This window comes from Medicago sativa, chromosome 6, assembly GCF_051527215.1.
Source record: "Medicago sativa cultivar Bolivia chromosome 6, Bolivia_mono, whole genome shotgun sequence".
In the NCBI taxonomy this organism is placed as follows: Eukaryota; Viridiplantae; Streptophyta; class Magnoliopsida; order Fabales; family Fabaceae; genus Medicago; species Medicago sativa.
In genome coordinates, this window is record NC_140754.1 from 32581560 (window position 1) to 32604321 (window position 22762).

The 22762-nt window shown below is 32.5% G+C and overlaps 3 protein-coding genes and 1 pseudogene across 3 annotated transcripts in view; 1 reads left to right on the forward strand and 3 right to left on the reverse strand.

Annotated features, from left to right (window-relative positions):
* Nucleotides 1–2503: 2503 nt before the first annotated feature.
* LOC146914593 (receptor-like protein EIX2) lies at nucleotides 2504–6818 on the reverse strand. Its single transcript, XM_085717419.1, has 2 exons — nucleotides 3266–6818; nucleotides 2504–2873 (listed from the first exon to the last, which is right to left on the reverse strand). The coding sequence occupies exon 1, from the start codon at nucleotides 5264–5266 to the stop codon at nucleotides 3269–3271; it is 1998 nt and encodes a 665-aa protein (XP_085573545.1). The 5' UTR covers nucleotides 5267–6818; the 3' UTR covers nucleotides 2504–2873; nucleotides 3266–3268.
* LOC146914594 (receptor-like protein EIX1) lies at nucleotides 5743–6648 on the reverse strand. The gene has a single exon (XM_085717420.1). It carries the CDS (start codon nucleotides 6646–6648, stop codon nucleotides 5743–5745), a length of 906 nt encoding a protein of 301 aa, XP_085573546.1.
* Nucleotides 6819–9131: 2313 nt separating the features above from the next.
* LOC146914595 (uncharacterized) lies at nucleotides 9132–10423 on the forward strand (annotated as a pseudogene).
* A 1776-nt stretch (nucleotides 10424–12199) lies between these two features.
* Nucleotides 12200–22762, reverse strand: part of LOC146914596 (receptor-like protein EIX2) — a 44249-nt gene continuing 33686 nt past the window's right edge. The window contains exon 2 of the mRNA XM_085717417.1: nucleotides 12200–12661. The gene's annotated coding sequence lies outside the window, so the exon portion shown is untranslated. The remainder of the gene's footprint in view (nucleotides 12662–22762) is intronic.

The window sequence follows — 22762 nt, forward strand, 5'->3', positions numbered from 1 at the left end:
TTTCACCTCACTTTTTTTCAATCTCATGCCCTTGAGGCCTCCCTCCCTTATTCTTCAAAATCCCATTTTCAAACTTAAAATCAACCAACAAAAACAAAAACATTTTTTGAGAGAGAACTACGGTGGATTTGATCCCTTAATCGGGTACGTAGGCAAGGAACAAAATTCCTTCAATTCAACTAAAATAAAATTCCAAAAACATTCTTCTCCCTCCAATTCTTCACTTAGAACATTCTTAGGTTTAATAAACACTTTCAAAATAGCATTTAAAAATAAAGCGCTCGCGTAGAAATTAAAGACGGTTCCTATAGGATACTATAGTCGTTATGGGTGCCTAACACCTTCCCGTAGCGAAAACAACTCCCGGACCTCGATTCTCAAGGGTTTTGCTTACTTTTTCCCTTCCCAAGAAAAAATAAGATATCACCGGTTTAAAAAGGTTCAAACGTAATCAATGTTTGACACCCGAAAAACCAAGATAAAACAATGACCTGATGAAATAAGGTAAAACACTTTTAGAAAAACAGTTGAAATGATCTTTTTTATTACCAGATTATTCTCCTAGCCTAATGTACTTGTAAGAGTTCCTTTCACTACTTTCTTTTTTCCAGCTGTGGCAAGATATAGTCAATTTAAGGACCTTCCAACGCCTTATACCATTACTTTCAGAGACCAGAAGAAAAGAAGACTTCAATATTGTAAGATTTAATTTGTAGCAATGCTCGTAAAAAATCAAAAACTACTTCAAATTAAAATTTTGAGCACACTCTTCCACTATAATCATAATAATATAGACTTATAAAGTTTCTAGGAAAATTACAGTAAAAGTTGAGTAAAAACTTCAGGTACACCATGTTTTCATTGATGAATGAGTTTTCACAGACTACTTTGCATAAATGTAAAAACCTGAGTATGCAATCAATGTATAATCATTCATTTTTGTTTTAAGCTTTGGTCAAATTACCATAAAATTTAGATGCTTTCTAATATCTATTGGGTTGAAAAATATTCATTTTAACATTCCTAAGATTGAATTGAAGAGTATGTTAAAAAGAGAATTTAGTTCCTTCCTTCTTTGAGAACGAATTAAAATCCAACCGGTATGAAAACAAAGAAGTAATTAACATGTAAAATATAGGCCTGGTCGTTGTTCAGTTCGGTACTCTGCTAAACCAAATTGAACTTATGAAATAGTTTTATGAACTGAACCTAACTGTTTAAAATATATGAGAACCAAACTAAACTGATTCTGAACTTCGGTGCACTGCTAAACCAAATTGAAAACAAAGAATGACTTAGGCACTACTGATGCTTATGCCTCCTAATCTCGTGATTTTCTTCTGTATACGAAGTTAGTGTCTGACTTGGTTAAAAAAGATCTTTTTTAAATAAGAAAAACTGAAGCAGTATCACTCTTCCACTATAATCTATTGGGTTGAAAAATATTCATTTTAACATTCCTAAGATCGAATTGAAGAGTATGTTGAAAAGAGAATATAGTTCCTTCCTTCTTTGAGAACGAAATAAAATCCAACTGGTACGAAGTAACATGTAAAAAATAGGTCTCGTCATAGTTCAGTTCATACATAAAACCAAATTGAACTCAAAAATAGTTTGATGAACTGAACCTAACTGTTTAAAATTTTTATGAACCAAAATAAACTGATTCTGAACTTCGGTGCGATGCTAAACCAACTCGAAAACAAAGAATGACATAGGCATTGATCCTTATTCTCCTAATCTTGTGATTTTTTTTGTTGAGGTCACAATGTGAGTATAGATGAAGTCAATGTCTAACATGATTAAAAAATATATGAAAATCTGAAGAAAGATATAGTGGGAGTCTATAAAGAAGTAAGCATGTGGAGGAAAAACCAGGCTATTTCTTCCTACCATTCCACTTCATTGTCATTACTCATTCTTTTCCAACCCTCAGTTATTCGGTTATCAAATTGAACTGCATAAAGGATTTGGGTACTGAACCATGTTTCACATCAATTCCGTTCGGCAACCTTTGTTAACAATTTGATTATTTTCAGTTTGGTTCAAGGGCAATTCACAGTTTGGTTCATTTTTTTATGCTAACTGGACTGGAAAGCTTGGGAAAAGGAAACTAATTACACTGCACAAATCCTCCCATTAAGGATAACTATTCCGATAATAAAGATATGAAACCTGAAATGGTAAATGAGTTTATGATTTTAATTTGTTTTATGACAAATTATAAGTACTTTCTGTCAATTTCATATATGTAAATTTTAGCTCTCACCAGAATCCCACCAGCAATTACTTTCGTTCGACAGTTAATATCCTGCGCTGCTGCGAAAACTATTAGGACGGTGTTTTTTCTGATATAGAAGTACATTGAGATATTATGACTTCAAATTGCATTGAGATATTTTTCTGATATAGTATGTGTACCTTTGCTTTTCCAGTTGCTTTTCATGTATTTTTTTTTACTTGTAGAATACTTCATTAATGTTTCTGATATAAAAAGTTATTACAAGTTGCAACACTCAACTCAACTAGAGACTAGTGCACAAGAGATAAATGACATAACCATGTATAACAAAGATAGATAGTTTCTCCTCGGCCATCAACATCTCTCTAAACACTCAATTTGTCCTGATTACATAATCCGGATGTGTAAAACCAGGTGCCTTTTGAACGTCTGAATTGTATAATCAAAACAAATCAAGTATTTTGAGACATGTTGGGAGAAATCATGTTCCTAGATTTACAATGCAAATAATTCACAAACCATTCATAAAAGAAAATAAACCATTCATCTTCCTATAGTAGATCTTTGACTGCACACCTTAATCTGATTCACCACCAACGCACTATCGAGTACCGTTTGGTGAAGATGGCACCTATATAATAGTTTAAGTGTTAACCTCATTACATATAAAGTCTAAAATATAAATATTTAGAAAACTTGTAACTTGAAACACAATATCATGAAAGATAACTTTTGAGTTATGAACATATATGGCTTACACTATCATCAAAGATAGATAGATACAAGTGTGGTATAAAAACATATGCTTATTTTAAAGGAAGTAAGAAAAAATTCCTTTAAACTCTTCAGAATTACTAAGAACACATTATTTAAGAAACTGTAGACACTAAAAATGAACAGTATTTCAATAGAAATCATATGTAAAAATATATTATTAGATAGTAAACTTAATGATGTATTATGATGACAATTTGATGTTAAATGTAAGTATATATGAGATTTATAAAGTTAAAGTATTATTACCAGTTAACCATTTAGCCCCCATCTGCATTTGACGTAAATTTTACCCATCAAATTGTTCATGAACTTGAAATAAGCATGTCTCCATGAACGCTTGATTAGGATTGAGCCAAATACTCCCCAGAAGCCTATAATAAATCCAAATATCAGACTGATGTAAAATCCATGGTTGAGAAGCAAATCTTCATCGCCTTGATCTTCTACTTTTGGTTCATGTGGTGGTTTCCCTTCAACACACAATTTTACAAGTGGTGGTCCACAAAGATCAAGATTATCATCGTAACTTGAGGTATTGAAACTTTGTAGTTGTGTACTCGTTGGAATCTCTCCAGATAATTGATTATGTGACAAATCTAACATACCAAGCCGGTCTATTTGAGAGAGACTAGCAGGAATTGAACCAACCAACTTATTTTGTGACAAATCAAGAAAGTCAAGTGATGTTAACTTTCCGATATTTGATGGAATTTTCCCTGTCAAGTTGTTTCTTGATAAATTTAGTGACACCAATTGAATCAAAGTTGCTATTTCAGGCGGAATCTCTTCTGAAAAGTGATTGCTTGAGAAATCTATGCTCTTTAGAAGATACAATTCATTGTTGTTGAACACATGTTCTACACCTTTCCATGTCAAGAATGCATTCATTTGATAGTCTATCTCAGAAAACCAAATTCCTTGGCTGACATCATAATAATGATGGGTAAAATCTTCTGATGAAGCTTGTTGAGTCATTGAAGTGAGATTTTTAATGCATTTGGGAATTCTTCCCGATAGATTGTTGAATGAGAGATCAAGAAGTTGAATGCTTTGTAGATGACAGAGTTCAAATGGTAAACTTCCAAAGAAGTGATTCCTTTGTAAGCTTAAGATTTGCAACTCTTTTAATTTGCTTCCAATCCAATGAGGGATGAGTCCTTCTAATCCATTGTCTCTCATATCAAGCATTACTAACTTGGTGCAGTTCATTAAGGAGAAAGGGATCTCCCCTGTTAAGCTGTTGTTCCTCAATAGTAATGCTTGCAGTTCTACAAGTGATCCCATTGAACTAGGAATCTTCCCTGAAAAATTGTTGTTGCTCAAATCTACAAAAGCTAATGACTTGAAATTGCTCCAACAATCTGGAACTCGTCCAGATAATTGATTATTTGAAAGGTCAAGTTGGCCTAACATTGCGTCAATGCCATTTGCACATAAGAATGGAATAGAATCACAGAATTTATTTTTGGACAAATCAATAATTGTAGAACCTTTTAGAAATGGTGGAATGGGCCCTTCAAATTCATTTGATGAAAGATATAGAAAAGAACAATGATTTTTGAGTTGAAGATTTGGAATTGATCCTTTGAGATGATTGTTTGAAATGTTGATGCTGATGCACTCTTGTGATGATAGTTTAGCCCAAAACCACTCTGGAACATTATCTGAAATTCCAGCATTCGAAATATCAAGATCTTTCAGGTATTTTTGTGTCTGAATCCATTTAGGAAATGTAGGACCAAGTTTGCATGATCTCAATTCTATATGGTACAGTTGAAAAGGTGGCACCCAATTTTCGGTAAATCTCAATGCTAGTGAATTGTCTGACAAGTCTAAATAATTTAACATTGACATACCAGAAAAATGGAAGTCAGAGATCACACCACTTAAAGAGTTCGAATCCAACTTCAATTTCCATAGTTTAGTTGGAAATCGAATATCTTCAAATATCTTCCCGTTTAGTCTATTTTCAGAAATATCAAATATTTCCAAAAATGAGAATATTGAGAGATCAGGTAGTGTGCCATTGATTTGATTACTGCTTAGATCTAATTGTTGAAGTGAGTATCTTGCACATCTAGATAAGTGATGGATTATTACTTGAAGCTCACCACTGAAACTGTTATTGGACAGATCCAATGATTTCAACTTACATGCATTCATCCAAAATGATTTTGGAATCCCCCCTTCTAATGAGTTTGATCTGATTTCGAAATATTCCAACTGAAACTGTTCCAGTGATTCCATTATAACTGAGGTCTAACACTTGAAGTGAGTTTCTAACACAACCACTAGACAAATTATGAAGAATTGTTTGAAGGTCTTCCGCGAAATTGTTTAGAAACAGATTTAAAGAACGTAAGGTGCATACATTCATGAAGGATTTAAACACCCCACCCCTCAAGCTATTACGTGACAGGTCAAGTACCTCAAGAGACTTCATCACTATGCCGTAGCCATTTGATGGTGGATCCACCATTTGATTACCACTAAGGTCAAGCTCAACAAGATTGAAACATATGTTTGACACCCACTGGAATATCAAAGATGACGCAAAGTTGTTTTCAGAGAGATCAAGGATAGAAAGAGAAGTGGAAAAGTTGAACTTGGATTGACTCAAGGAATGGATAAAATGATCAGAAAGGCCACAATCTCTTAAACTTAGTTCTCTCAGTTTTGGCAACTTACCAACCATTTCCAGCCAACTATTAAATTTATTAAGATTAGACATCCTCCACATGTGATCCTCCACTGTGATCCTCGTTGTCAATTGTTAGAGAACTATCATATCCTCCAAAGTAAAGCTCTTGTAGGTTCGAAAGCTTTCCAAGTTGAGATGGTATTATTCCTTTAACGGAATTTCCAAGGAGATCAAGATACTGCAAGTTGGAGAGATTTCCAAGTTGAGATGGAATGCTTCCTTCCAAACCATTCCAGCTGAGATCAAGAAATTGCAAGTTGGAGAGATTTCCAAGTTGAGATGGAATGCTTCCTTCCAAATCATTGCGGTTGAGATCAAGAAATTTCAAGTTGGAGAGATCTCCAAGTCGATGAGGAATCAAACCATCTAGAAGATTTTTGGAAAGATTCAAGTATTTCAAATGTGAAAGAGACTCAAGTTGAATAGGAATTTGTCCTCCAAAATAACAATTTGAAAGATCAAGGTATCTTAGGTTTCTTAGAGATCCAAAGAAACCTGGGATATATTTGCCTTCAAAATTATTTCTACCAAGGTTTAAATATTGTAATTGTTGCAACTCAATCAGTGACTTGTGGATATCACCGCTGATATAAAATTTATGGCCATCATAATCATAAACATAATGAGAAGCATAACCATAACTATAATCATAATCACCATATAGGTCAAGCATAAGTACATGGCCAGTGAGGTTGCTGCAACCAATTCCATACCATTGGCAGCAATCTTCTGTTGTCCAAGATGACAACATGCCATACTCATCAGCAAGGCCAGACTTAAATTGCAGGAGTGCCTGCCTTTCACTTTGAATGCATCTAACAACCTCTTTTGAACAAACATGCAAGTCTGCTTGCAACACCAAAGACATGAGAAATATGGATTGAATCAATTTCAAACAAAATGGATTCATAATTGACATTGTGGTCATCACAAGTTATGTATCAAAATATGTATGTAATTTGATTGATTGTTTTGTGTACTTAATCACATTGCCAGTAGCCGAATTTATAACATAGACGACTTTAGAGAAAAGATAACTTAGAAAACTTTAGAGTCATCCATAATAAGCAAAATACGCAGACTTGGAAAATTCTTAGTCAATATTCTTATTCTCTATCATTTAACATATTCAATTCCTCAAGCTCAAACTTATTGAGCTACCCCATCTCCAATTATATTTTAGTTTTTAGTAAACCTTTTAAAAAAAAATTAAAAATATAGAAAAGCATAATTTATACCATTATTATGGCATTATATACAGGGTAACTCCAAAATTTTCCACCCGTTAACACTTTTTTATCATACCTTTTTCTGGACAAAATTACTTACTAAATTAGTTAATTTTCAAATTTAAATTTAAATTTATATTCATCCCAAATATACCAAATTTAAAAAGTATCTATTTTTGAGTGGAACATTTTTTTGCTACAAATTTACTCATAACAACCTAACATATTTTTCAAATTTAAAAAGAAAAATTTAAAATATAAATACAATGAAATATAAAAGAAAAAATGCGGAAAGACAGCAATCACATAAACATCTTCCAATCATAAGCACTGTAGCTTACTTATTTGAACTAAATAATTAAATGAGTTAATGAATCCAAAGTCCTGCGTTTGAATCTTAAAAAAACCCAAAAATTAACATAAAAAAACCCAAAAATTATTGAATAAAATAAAATAATTACAAAAAAACATACTAACATGTACCATTAAAAAAAAACCAAAAATTATTAAATAAAATAAAAATAGACAATAGATTTGGGGCTACATAAATCAAAATCAATCAACAAAAAAGATACAAACTAGTTTTTTTCAACAATAGCCCTTTGGATTAAGTTTTTATGACGAAAATAGAAACGTGAAAAGAAAAAAAAAATGAAGTCTCTCCTCTCTCTCTTTATCCATAAATACGAGTTAAGGCTTTGGACTTAGTCTCTTTCTATCTTTTCCTTTGTACTAAGAACCAATTTTAATTGAGTTCTAGTGTATCAATTTTACCTTTCACATAATAATGAATTCACCATTATCAATTTATCACACTTCATTTTAGAGACCATTACAGAATCTTACATTATTTCTACACAAACTGTTGTGAACTTTTTTCAAAATGATGTCATGATGAAAATAAGGACACTCAGAAAAATCAGTACTACAAAGACTTGGAAATTGTCGGGTCTTCAGAGCAATCAACACGTCAAGTAATAAATAATTGATGACTTATAACCACCACATGTAGAAAATATTAATCAGAAATTAATGATTTTGAAAGATTATTCATGAAATTTGTGTGGACTAGTATTCTCAAACTTATTTTTCGGTGAAGGCAATAAATTTTTTTAGGTGAAGGTACATCATTGTTCTTATTTATCATTCTCGTGTAACTGTCCCAATAACGAAAGCTTAGACTTTTAGGTGAAGGTACATAAATAGTTTTTTTAAGAAGAAAAAATAAAATTTATTAGATTAAACATAAAACATCCCAAAGTACAAGATATACTATATTTTGACATTTTTATAGCATATTTTTCTTTAAAAAAAAAAAATATGCTATTAAAATGTCAAAATAAAAGACAAGATCAAAGATTACAGAGGACAAAACCCTCTGAGCACCAAAAACAACAACCAGGATGCTAAATAACTCCGAAAGGGATAAATAAATTTGAGCACTAAGATAACAACTAAAGTCACCTAGGCAAAACCAAGACAAAAGCTTTAATGCCAAAGAGTTGAAGCTCCAAAGTGAATTAGTAAAAAAGCTAAAACTCCACCAAAGAGCACCTTTCGAGCGAATTGATCAAGAACAAATGACCGAGGATCGAAAAGAAAGAGGCACTTTAGGATCTCGCTCCAAGCCACTAACGAGCTACCAGAAGACTGTAGACAATGCAAGGAACATCAACTATTACGCAGGAGCAAACGGGCTATGATATGAGATCTGTTACGGATGATGGCAAAATAGCCGGGACAGAACTGAATGGAGAAAATGCAAATGGCTGCTACGGAGAAAAAGAAAAACAGAACAAGCACAACGAAAGTGCAACACAAATATGCTGCAACTACGGCAGCAAAGGACTTTCTTCTTCCAAATGCACTTGGGCTATTTCATCAATAATGGACTGAAGACGATATAGTCAACTTATGCTATTTCTTTTAGGGACCAGAAGAAAATAAGACTTCAAAAAGAAGTCACTATCATTTGGAGATTGCAAAAATTTAATTAAAATTATTAAATCAGTTGGAATCTTGAATAAACTTTAAATGTTGAATGCTGATGGCTTGGGACTTTTCCACCGTTAAAGTTGAGCTCTTTGAAAACTCGAGATTTCACCGTGTTACTGTCTGAAGAGTTTTCCATAAATATTATGAAAGATAGAAAATATAACAATGTTTGATTTACTGGACTCCGATAAAAGAACTTCCGTTTACAATTCACAATCTCACCCGACTTGAAAGAGTGGTACTGATTGGTTGTGGAGTTGTTCAGTTACCAAGTAGTAGTTTTGTGATGCCGGAACTTCATGAATTGATAGTTGGGGAACGCACGTTGTTATCACCAAAATCAGCCGATTTTGAAGCCCAATCGAGCTCAGTGGTCTTAAATTTAGGTCTTTCAGGCTGCCACGTATCAGAAGATTTCCTTCGAATTCGTCTGCCTTTGTTTTCTAACGTGAAAGAGTTATACTTGTCGCAGAATAAATTTACAATTCTTCCTGCATGTATCAAATAATGTTACTTTTTAACCGAAATTCATTTGAATGGTTGCAAGAATGTTAAAAAAAATTGTGGGGTTCCTCCATACTTGGAAACATTATCTGCAAAGTGGTGAACATCCTTGGTAAATTTAGTTTGGATAACTGCCGGAATCTTCAACAAATTAGAGGAATTTCGCCCAACATTAGATCTTTCTCTGCCAGAAACTGCCTTTCCTTAATTTCTGGTGTAGAATCATGTCACTGAATGAGGTTCTTATTTTTCTATTTCTTATGTATTTGATTTGATGATACTAATATATATGTTTTTAATTTTTGAATCGATTAATATTATCAGAAACTGCACGCGGAGGGTGGCAACAAGGAGTTTCACTTGCCAGAAAGACGTATTCCATTGTGGTTTGATCACCAAGTCTATGGTCATGATGCATCAATTACTTTCTGGTTTCGTCAAAAGATCCCTGCAATATCTCTCTGTCTTGTTGTTCGACCAGGTTCATATGAAGAAATTATTCAGCCCAGATTTATCATCAATGGGAGTCGAGAAACAGATGTATTAGAGCAAAATTTCGAAGACAGTGGCCATGTGCATGACAGAGTAGCAGATCATATAATAGTTTTTGATATTAAACAGATACCATTAGATTCCAAGGATGTTATTTTCAAAAACGAATGGAATCGTGTGGAGTGTACACTATTTAGCCTCAGAAACAAACTTTTCATTGATAAAATTGGAATCAGTGTATTCAAACAAGGAATCAACATGGAGGACATCCGATTCACCAATCCAGATTTTCCGAAAGATAAAATTGGAATCAGTGTATTCAAACAAGGAATTAAAAGAGTTTTTTACAGACATCCTATGGATTTTTTGAGTATGTTGTCTTGGAATTGGCATAGGAAGACCGACCGCTATTTCTGTTATTTAGGGGAGTTTGGGCACAAGATTCTTGGTATCTCTTTTTACTTTTTGATTTATTCCATATAGTTTTCAAATGTACTGAATATTGCATATCACATCAGTTAACAACAATTAGTTAGGAAGAGGTCTATCATCATACATACCTGTTATCGACAAATCTCCTCAGTTAAGATATAATGTTTATACACCTTCAAGTTTGAGACTCTCTAGATCTAATAATATTTGAAGCAGTGTCATGCTTCAAATGAGTGAGTGGTTGTAAGGTGGTATTTTTGGAATTGCAACCGTTGTGCTCTCATGTTCAGTCAATTTTGAGGTCTTAGTCCAATCACTTTTCCTACGTGTATTCTTATGTTTTCGATGGATGTGAACTTCAATCAGTTTAATTTTGGTTAGTAAGGTTTTGATATTGAGGCCAGTAAATGAAAAATAGAGAAAATAAATGGTGATTGAATATAAGAACACGAAATGATGTGTAAAATTGGCATGTATACCACATGTACTATATTTTTTTTATCATGTCTTATTACAAAGTGATCATCGCCGTTTAAGAGTGATTGATCTCCGTATGGAAACTTCTTTATGTTATTTACAATGCATGTGAAAGCCCGCTAGGCTTTATATATTATACGGATGCAAAAAGCCAAAAACTACTTAAAATTAAAATTTTGAAACACACTTTGCAGAAATTCAATGAAGTCATGTTTCTGTTAATGAATGAGTTCTCACTGAATACTTTGCAGAAATATCTAATGCTATAACAGCAGGCGTAGCAATATCTGAATGTCATTGCATTGTGTTTTTTAGTAGCGGCCAAATAGTGGCTTCTGATAAACGCAAATGCTGATGCAGGGTTATAAATTTAAAAGCAGTTAACAAGTTTAACTATTGGTTGCACAGTTTGTTCTAAATCAATGCACCTTTCCATCAAAGAAACGGCCATTGCTACTGATATTTGAAATTTTCCAGAGTACTCGCTAAACCATATGAAACATGTGTAGCCTTTGCTTACTTACATTATAAATAACTTGTACATACAAAAAAACGTAGGTATTGCTCATATGATACATAGAGCATATGTGTTCTACTCAGTATTGCTTGGTTCTCCCATTCTATCCTCCACAAAATTACAGAAAAATGCAATCCAGGACATGTAGCTTCATCTGGGAAAAGCACTTCAAATGAAAAAGATGAAACAAAGATCAATTTTGGTAATCAACGACAAATCTCCTAAAAGAAATAATCAGCAATGAAGAGGTTTTCAGCTAACTACATTGTATGTTCAAAAAGAAGTGAAGAGAAAAGAAACCATAAAAGTGTTATGCTCTAACCTTCTAATTTATATCCTGACTATTTTGCTCTAACCACAAATTATTGAATGACTAATTATAAGAAATTACAACAATTGTTACACGGTTTTAATTTCGGAGGTGTTAAAACTGCCTCTATATCAAGCGTTGCGTAGCAGACCTTAGGTGTTATGCAAAACTGCCACTATAAACAATTTGACTCCTGAGGTAAGTCTATGTTACTGAACCATTTTCATAAACAATTTCACATTTTCATATTCTTCATTACTTCTGATGCATAACTATATATGTAAATTTCAGCTCCCAGCAGTAATTACATCAACTGCAAGCTAACTTGGTTGGACGATTAATATCCTGCACTTCTGCGAGAACTATTATCAAGGTGTTTTCGTGATTTTCTTTTTCCTTCTCAGTAAGATAATTGGGTAACATTAAGAATATGTGAGTAAGATAAATAAATTAGTAATCTGAATTGATTTTTATAGACGAAGATACTTCTAAGTAGAATGCATGAGAAAAACAACATGTATTTTTACTAGTAGAATACTTCACCAATGTTTATTGAATAAATAAATTACAGAGAATACAAAAGGTATTGCGAGTTGCAACTCAATTCAACAAGAGACTATTACATAAAAGATAAATGACATCACCACACATATAACAAAGAGACAACCCAACAATCTATTTCCTAGAAGACAGTTTCTCTTTGGCCATCAACATCTCTCAAGTACTTGTCCAGATTACACAATCCAGATTTGTAAAACAACGTGTCTTTTGCACGTCTGGATTGTATAATCAAGACAAATCGAATGTTTTGAGACATGTTGGGAGCGAGGAGAAATCATGTTCCTAGATTTACAATGCAAATAATTCACAAACGATTCATAAAAGAAGAGAAACCATTCATCTTCGTATAGTAGGTCTTTGACTGGACGCCTTAATCTGATTAACTACCAACGCACTATCGAGTACCCTTTAGTGAAGATGGCACCTATATAATAGTTTAAATGTTAACCTCATTAGATATAAAGTCTAAAATATAAATTTATAGAAAACTTGTAACTTGAAACACGATATCATGAAAGATAACATTTGAGTTCCGATCTCCACTATAATTACCAATTAATTATTTGGGTAAGCTTGATATTGGATGTGGAACTAAATTTGAAGAAGATACTAATAAATTGATTAAACAAAGACTACAAAAGTGACACTGCATACGTAAGTCTAGAGACAGCAACGCGAACGAAAGAAACTACTCCCTCCGTCCCATATTAGATGACTTGTTTGACAATATGCACTATTGACCTGACAAACTTTGATCATATTTTTTTACTAGTATACAAAGATAAATAATATCATATAAGATATTGTTGAATTCGTCTCCATGTATATTTTCAAAATATTAAATATTTTTATAATTTTTTTCTAATAGATAATTAATGATATTATATATAAAAAATATGCATTTGTATGTGTGACAGAGTACACTGTATCACTTAATATGTGACGGAGGGAGTATAACATGTCAATTGTCAAGTGATCAAGATTTGATTGATAAGGTTGAGAAGTGATACTTGTGTGGTAATAACTATACTTTAAATTTCCTTAAAAAAAAAACTATAATTTAAATTTCTTTAAAAAAAACTTTTTTTTTTTTTTTGATAAGGCAAGAAGTAGGTTAAGCATCAAGGATTTACATCGAAGATGTTGAAGGCTATTACAACCACATTTATGATTGGCTTTCATGGCTTAAACCCATAGTTTATGAGGATTAGCTACCATTTGCTAAGATAACTTACACATTTAAGCCTGATTCATAGTCTTCATACATTGAAACCTCAATCCACCTTCAGTTTTTATTTTATAGATAATATCCTAAGAAATTAAGTTTCTGCAAATTCTTTCAGCCTTTTTACATATTAACACTAGAAGAGGAATTGTTTGAATAACGTAGCCTGGAATATTGCAAGCGATAAATGTATTACATTACAGAACGATGAAATCTGCAATGAATCTATGCTAGCTCCTAATCTTCTACTAACAGAGTGGAAAAAAATGCAAAATTGCAAACTCAGCTCAGCTATAAACAAATTATACATTAACGATAGATTCTTACATGTTGTGTTTAGTTTAGCTTGAAAAATTCTAAATTAACGATAAATTCTACATAACAAGAATACTGATTCAAATGTCGAGTTTCATTCACTTGTTGAGCAAGTACACTTTTGACAATCTGTATAAGTTAATGAAAGAACTCTAAAGAAGGCTGAAACTCGACATTTGAATCAGTATTTTTGTTAATGGAAGAAATCGATCCAATGAGATCAGTTTGATTATAAGTTAATGGAAGAACTCTAACTACTCCTATGATGTAGGATATGATTAGAGACAATTATTTACAATTTGAATTTTAATCAATTTCTGATCCTTTAACTGATGTATAAGGACTGTCGGTAACTTCAATCTCAACAAAACTCCTATGGTGGCAGAGGTTTTGTTAGAATGTCAGCTGTTCATGCTCGGTAGAGAAATGATGGTTTGAGCTTTCCAACTTGAACTTGATGCTAATAGCATATCGATATATTCGTCCTTGTGAGATTTAGATATTGGAGAGTTCCAACAATTCTCTGGAATTGTGTGACAACCGTAGATGTTGATCCAACATGGTGTTGAAGTCTAGCAGTGAAGGATGGTTTTGCCCCCCTTCATATCAAATTTCTTGAATATATTTGTTAGTATGATGTTTAAGAAATAGACCCACTTGAGTTTTTGCTGACAGAGATAAGAAAATTAAATTTACTTTCTTCATTTTACTATCTGAAAATATTTAATCAATAATTTATCAATGTACTATCATTTCTCATCTTCAAGCTGTATTTTGATCAATTTAATGGTATCAATGTTCTAACAAGGTTTCACAACAGTCTCTGTGGCAAAACAGAAGACCTTAGTAACGCAACCTTGTACTGTTAGCATTTCCCTTTTCTAATAATGTCCCGTCATGGTGGTACTATTGATAATGTTTCATTGACATTATTCTTAGGGAATATTACACTCACATCCCTTATGTTTTGTTAAAATGTCACTAATAACCCCTCTAGTTTTGAAACTTACAATAATCTCCCTTAAATTTTCATGAAATAGAAAAACAATCCCTTTACTATTAACACCGTTAATTTTCCGTCAATTTATTTTTATTTTTTTTAGAAAATTTTCTGTTAACTTTTAACGGGATTCTTCAATTGGAAAAAGACAAACATTCTTTTTTGTTGATTCTTTATACTTATGCAAATGATTTTAAAAATTCCAGGGTTCACGAACAATTACTTTACTCATCTCCGTGCTGTATTAGAAATGGATCTTTTGGCTGTCTTTATCGATTCTCATGTTGATGCGGTAGATTCATTACCTGAAGTCTGCACTTGAGTTTTAGATGAACCTTTGATCGTAATGACAGACAACGTAGGAACGTACTAGAAGTCTGTGTCGTTTTAATAGCACATAGGGGAGGTAAGTGTAATTTTCCTTATTCTTATCAATCTCGTGCTTCTCTGCAATTACTCTGCTGTAACTCTATATCAGTATTGTCAATTGTCATAAACTAACTATCTTAAGCTTTGTGAACATAAATACATTTTAATTCCACCGGTCATGTGCCGAAATTCCGTTAGACAATTACATATTTTGAGCTGACTGATCTCAAGGAGGCCATTCTGATGGATTATGGATTATGGAGAACTAGCTAAAACAGAACTGAATGGAGAAAAAGAAAATCAGAATATATATGGCAGTAAAAAATTTAATTTTGGATGATTATTGATTGATTTTCCTTTAAAAGAACTACGATTTGTAGTTTACACACAAAGAAGAAACTATATCTATGCATTCTTATAATTCTCTATCATTATGGAATTTTCTTGGCTTGATGGTTAACCTATGAAACTGGAACTTCTGTATGGAAAACCACTAAGCTTTTTATATTATACGGAAGCTAAAAACCAAAAACTGCTTCAAATTAAAATTTTGAAACACTCTCGTACTGTAATCATAATATAAACTTCTAAAACTTCTAGGAAAATGACAGTAAATAAATCAGTCAAGTCATGGCGTAGAAATATCTGGAATTCAATTGCTAACGTTGTAGCAGCATGGCGTAAAAATATCTGAATGTCATTGCATTGGGTTTTTGAGCAGCGGCTAAATATTGGCCTGCCGCTACAGTCAAAAGCTGCCTCTGTAGAAGCGTTGCATAGCTGTGCTTAGGAATAAAAACAGAGAATTATAAAATGTCCTGAGTAAGTTGTGAAAAGGAAACATGCGCGCAAAATTGATGTCTATTACATGTTTTCTTTTTGGTTTCTTCATTGCAGTATATGAAAAATATGAAACTTGAAATGGTTAAGGGTAAATGGATTTATGACAAATTATAAGGCTAGTCCTGACCAGAATCAGTTTGACATTCTTCCTGTTCTTTCTGTCATTACTGAGGTAAGTCAAATAAGGTTTCGTAAACAATTTCACAATTTGATATTCTTCATTACTTCTATTGTATGACTACCACAAAAAAAAAAAAAAAAAACTCCTTGCCATGACTTATTTCTCAGGACTTATATCTCGGAAGAAGGTCACCAAGAGGGAGGGATTGTTTTCTTTATTTATTTATTTTTTAGGATGATGTTGTAGGTGCCTTTTTCTTATTTTTCTTCAAGGATGGGATATGTGGTTTTTTTAAGATCTTATACACTTTTTTTTTTAACGAAGATCCTATACACTTGTACATTTGTTCTACTTTCTTCTTTCATATATATTTTCTATCAAATACCGAACCAGACCAAACAAATCTGTTATTGATATGAATTTGATCACGATCGTGATTGGAAATAAAAATAGATCTACACCAATAATAAAAAGAGTAAAGACCACGTTATGACTTAATAGTCTTTCAAAAAAAAAAACAAAAATACAGACTTGGAAAAGTCTTGGTCTATTAGTATGCAAAGACTGTTTTCATCCACATATGTGTTTATTCTATTGTCCTCTAACTTATCAGCATTATGTGAATTGGTCATAGTAAGGGAATTCTGTGTTAAGGGAACGAATGGTAAAGAAAATTGAATTTCATGCAAAGGCAAAACTTAGAAGAGAAAGAATGTTTTCAATTCATAAAAAGAAACTCTACATCATTATGCAAATTATGGTTGGATATATAATTGAATGTTAAATAGTAATATGAAACAATAAAAAGGAAAAAGAAGATAAAAATCCTATAATCACTATTGTTTTGAATATAAATAACGAGAAATGAATAGAAAACAAAGGATATTATTCAATTTAATGTATTTATTTAGAATTTTAGTTTTTATTTTGAATATATGTACTTAACGAGCCATGATCCATTAACACTAAGTGAAAGTCATTTAAGAGTTTCTTCTCCCATGATGAAATTGGTAAATCAATTTCTTCTCCAATTAGTAATTGATGAGAATTTGATATTTTCATTTCCGTCTATCATTGCTCGAGATCCATTCTTTACTAAGACATGGTCTATAATGAAACAAACGGTGATGGTGTTGAATGACCTTTGATTAGGCTATCTTTGTCAACAACCTTCTTCTCTCGACGAATGAAGATGGTGTACCTGCACACACTCTAACGGTCAAGTCATGAAGTATCGTAGAATGATAGGTATACATGGGTAATAGTGAGCGTACTTGACCACCAAAAGTTAATATTTACATAGTAGGTTTAAGGTGTTTGGCCCCTATACCTTTACCTAGACAACTGTCTTTGAGGACAACTATTTTGTGCATAACCTGTGCCATTGACGAGTCAATCGATGCATGGTCTTGTGTGTAGCTTATGCTAGAGATCATATTTGGTCAGTGCATAGCTCCATGTGCAGCTTGTGCTATGAACCATACTACTTCCAAGTGTAGACGCAAACATGCAATCACGGGTACCACGAGTGCTACAAATCCAGCAAACCTCGTGCAAGGTACAATTTGAAACATATGGAGCATACCTGAACTTATAGCGGGGCATCGACCCATGTCTGAACGCAAAGTGTGGTAAATCTGAGTCGAACAAGATGATTCACTTAAGAAAGAAGATAAAGGGGCCATATGTCTTCTTTTTATAATCTATTTAACTATAAACGAACTAGATTATTACACGATGAATTCATTTAAACGGATCAAATTTTATGTAAGTTAAATGACTTATATCTAATGTCAGGGGATCCTAACTCGTATTTAATAATTATTATTTTAGTAATCACGCCTAATTTTTTTCTATAAATTCAAAGCATAGTTTGTAATGTGTTAAATTATTTTTCACGTAACGTGATCTTATTTATAAATTAAATAATAAAATTCATTGTATAAACTTAATTTCCTTAATTTATGTATTTTATTACCGTAATTTTATACATCAATGTAACAGCTTCGTATAATTTCATTATATCTTGTTCATCCAAAAACAATATGGCCTAGCTTAAAAGTTTGACGTAGGCTAGCCGTAGGTACCGTTAGATATTTGAAAACCAAACCAGAAATTTGATTAACTGGAAATTAAATTCCATATTTATATATTTGATTTCTAACCAAATCAATCAAATTTTATCTCAATTTATTTGAGTTTCAGTTTTAGGCCATTTAAAAATTGATCATCCGAAATCGAAACCAAATCATTATATTTAGAGGAAATTATATTCACCTTCTCTAAGAAGGTGAATATGAAAGCCGGTCCTAGTTTTCTAGTGAGAGAAACTCCAATTTCTCTCTAAACTTTCTTTCTCCTTCGTTCATCGAGGAGGGGTGGTTTTAGGTCATTTTTTGACCTAGAATCACCCCTCTACATCTTTTTTCCTCTTTTCTTTCAATCTAAATAAGTGGTTTTCACATATATCAAGTTTTTCCTTTTGTGTTTTTTGTGATTTCGTCGTCTAAGTGCGGCGTTGTGTTGTTCGTCGTCTTGTGCGGCGTTTGATTTCGCGTTTTGTCGCGGTGTTCATTTAATTCCTATTGAAAGATCTACATCAGTCAATTACAAATTCAACCAATGATTTGGGCGTCAAAGTTGCAGATCCGGAAGCATGGGTATTTCGGTGACTTAGGTTTTATCATATTATTTGTAGGCATTTTGCCGTTGTATGCTATTAACTTGGGTGCTGTGAGTTTGTTCGCAGATTCACCCTTTACGTTTTTAGCGATGTTTGTATCTGATGTACTCTATCGATTTGAATGAAATGAATATCGTTTTGCTTTTGTCAAAAAAAAAAAAAACAAGAAGGTGAATATAATCACCTTCAATAATTTCATAGAAAAAAAAAATAGAACATACATGTTGCCTTTATTGATTTTGGTTCATTATTTTATGATATTTCTCTCACAAAATTCATTGGTTCATTTTCATTTCTTCAAAGCAATCAACATCCACAACTATCTTGGAAACAACCCAAAAGAATTGAATGGTCGTGACTCAAAACATAAATGGGTCTAGACTAATAAAAAAAAGTAAAGACTACGCAATGACAAAGTAAGTGTTTTAGAAGAAAAAATTGTTAAAAAAACTATTTTAGAAAAAACAAAAAGATAGATTTGGAAAAGTCTCTAGTCAACTACACCTACAATGGAAAGACTACTTTCATCCACACTTTGTTTTTGGTTTTGTTTTGTTCTTGAACTCTATATCATTATGATAACTTGGGCATAGAGTCGGAACGAAAACATCATTTTTTAACTGAATGAGTGGTTAAGAGAATTGATTTCCAAAAATTTGGGAAAACGTTTTAAAAAAAATAAGAAGGTTTTGTAACCGTACGAGTCTAAGAGGACCGATCCAATTATCTTTGAAAGTTGATTTTTCCACATAAGAAGCGCTTAAAAACACAAGAAAATGACCAAAAAAAATATCGTTGTTCTCATCTCAAATATAACACAACGTCGAAAAGCTACACCGCCTTAAAAGATAACCAACTTTTGGTTAGCTACCGGGTAAATGTAGAGATTGGGGTCGAGGACGAGGCAATCCAAAAGAATTGAACGGTCATGACTAAAAACATAAATGGGTCCAGAGTCCAAACTAATTAAAAAAGTAAAGACTACGCGATAACAAAGTAAGTGTTTTAGAAGAAAAAAATATTGTTAAACAATATATATTTTAGAAAAAACAAAAAGATAGACTTGGAAAAGTCTTACCTTCATCCACACTTTTGTTCTTGGTTTTGTTTTGTTCTTGAACTCTATATCGTTACGTGAACTGACCATAGAGTCGGAACGAAAACATCATTGTTAAGTGAATGAGTGGTTAAGAGAATTGATTTACAAAAAATTGGGAAAATGTTATAAAAGGAAGATTATTACTTTTCCTACCCTATGCTATTCTCGTGCGCCCTATAAGATTCCCAAAAATGGCCATGGGTTTTCGATTATAAAATTCAGAAACATCCAAACAGAGTTCGGATTTATAATCCGAAATATGCTTATGTATAATCAGCAATCAGAATCTCCTATTTAAGCAATTTTGAATTTTGCTTTTAAAAACAACAAAAAAAAAAGTAAAAAAATGATAAAAATCTGTTAAATAAAATCATAAAATATAAAAATACCACCAAAAAATTCCAAAAATCAAATAAATCTAATGCAAATTTTTTCGGATTTTTTAAGAATATGAAAAATTAAAAAAAAAATGGAAAATGCATCTAAGCGATGACATTTTGGATTTTGAGGGGCGGAGTCCCGTAAGAACACCTTTTTAGGGGACTCTTGATCCTTTAATTTTTTTCTAATTTTCGGGGGATGTTTTGGAGCAACAAGTAGCCCGAAAATCGGATTTTTTTTCTAATAACAGCTAACAATGACCTAAAATAGAAGGTTGAGAGTTAAGAAGATTAAGATGGTCGTTAAACGAGTTATCCGTGTTACAAACAGACTCAAAATTTGTGCTGATACAGTTTGGATTATATAATCTGAACTATTTTTTCCCCTGAAGAAGGTGTTTATGGGGTGTTCGGATTCTATAATCCGAAAAAAGCAAGGAACGCGCCCTATTTTTTGAAGTTTTCGGATTATGAAATCCGAATTGGTGAAAAACTCACTTTTTTCACCCATAACAAAGTAAAAACTTAGTTCGGATTCTAAAATTCGAAAATCTCAAGGGCATTTTCGAAAGAAAAAAAGGGCGCGCGAGAAATTAGTTGGGTGAGAAAAGTAATAGTTTAAAAGAAATAAGAAGGTTTTGTAATCGTACAACTCCAAGAGGCTGGATCCAATTATCCTTTGGGACTTCCAATAGCAAAGTCCATCAAAAATAAGGAATGAAGGCCCAATAAACAAATCGAGTCTAAGTCTAGAAAATTGCTCTTCTCCCTTTGCTTTTTGCTCATTCTCATCACGAAATTTCCCTAATTAATCCCAACGCAAGTTAACTGCAGTTCGCTACCAACGACAATAAACTCACGCTGGGTACTAGTGGCAGTTAACATGTGCTAACCCTCAACAGCAGTTAACTTGCGCCGATTTCATGTATGCTGACAGAACAACAATTTGAAAAAATTGCTAGCGACACTTAACTTACACTAGTTGTTTTATTAAGCACCTAGACATGCATTTTCACAATACCAATGTTCACCACATTCATTCATTTCACAATACGTTATATTCATTTTTTCCATTTCCAATCATTCACTACATTTTTTTAAACACACTCATTTTTTTGAAAGAGACTAGAAATGCGTTCTTGAGTATAGGTAACTAGAAATCTCAAGGACATGATGGATTCCACCCAATTTTCTTCAAAAATCAATGGAGGATAGAGGGAAACTGTATTCATAATCTTATATTTGAGTGCTTTAACAATCCTACTAAAATCAGAGAACTAAATCACACTCTTATTACTTTGATTTCTAAATGTAATCATCTTACTAAAGCGAGTCACCTCAGAGCCATTGCTTTATTTAGTCCCCGTTTGGGTTGAGCTTATTTTGAGCTTATGAAAAACAGCTTATGTAAATAAATAAGTTTTTATTTTAATTTATAAACTCTCTCTAACGAAAATTATATCTTCATAAACGGTTTTTTCACAAACTACCTTAAAAACTTATAAATATTACATAAAAACTTATTTATTTGCATAAGCTGTTTTATATAAGCTCTAAAATAAGCTAATCCAAACGGGCCCTTAATGTGGCTATAAAATAATTACGAAATTCTTAGCTTATAGAATAAGGAATATCATACCTTATGTTATCTCCCAACATCAAAATAGTTTCATTATAGAAAGATCTGATAACATTGTAATCTTATAGAACGTGATCCATTCTCTTAACTATATGCAATGTTTACACCTCGTACCTATTATAGACGACTTGTTTCTTTTAAATATAACTTCTTACTCTGTCTAGAACCCTAATTGTTCATTGCATCATAGCTCTCAGAAAATAAAACACTCCGACCACTGTTTCGATAGCTGTGAACTTCAATCAGTTTAATTTTGGTTAGTAGGGTTTTGATATTGAGGTCAGTAAATGAAAAATATTGAAAATAAATGGCGGATGAAAATAAGACCGCGAAATGATGTGTAAAATTGGCAGGTATACATATTTTCGTCAAGTAGTAAGCATGGAATCCACATGTACTATATTTTTTTACCATGTCTTAGTACGAAGTCATCATCGCCGTTTAAGAGTGATTGATCTCCATATGGGAAACCTGTAGGGCACATGGACAGGATTTTGAAAAATATATTTGCTTTGGACATGAGGTTGTATTTACAATAGGCACGTTTAGATTTTTATACAAAAATCTCAAGCAGTTCTAGGTTTGTATAATTTCAAATTATTGATAGCATCTTCTTCCTTAATTTGAAATTTTTTTCTTTATTCCATTTTTTATTATGGTTTAATTTGATTAATTTCTAATTAATTCCTATTCGTAGATATAGTCCTTGTTTGTGACCAAAAATTGATTTGTACAAGTCGTAAGGTATTTATCAAGGTATTTTCTTTCATGATAAAGTCATTGTTCAAGAATTTCTCCCCCGCGCCATCCACGTGACCAGGGACGGAGCCAGAAAAAAACATCGAGGGGGG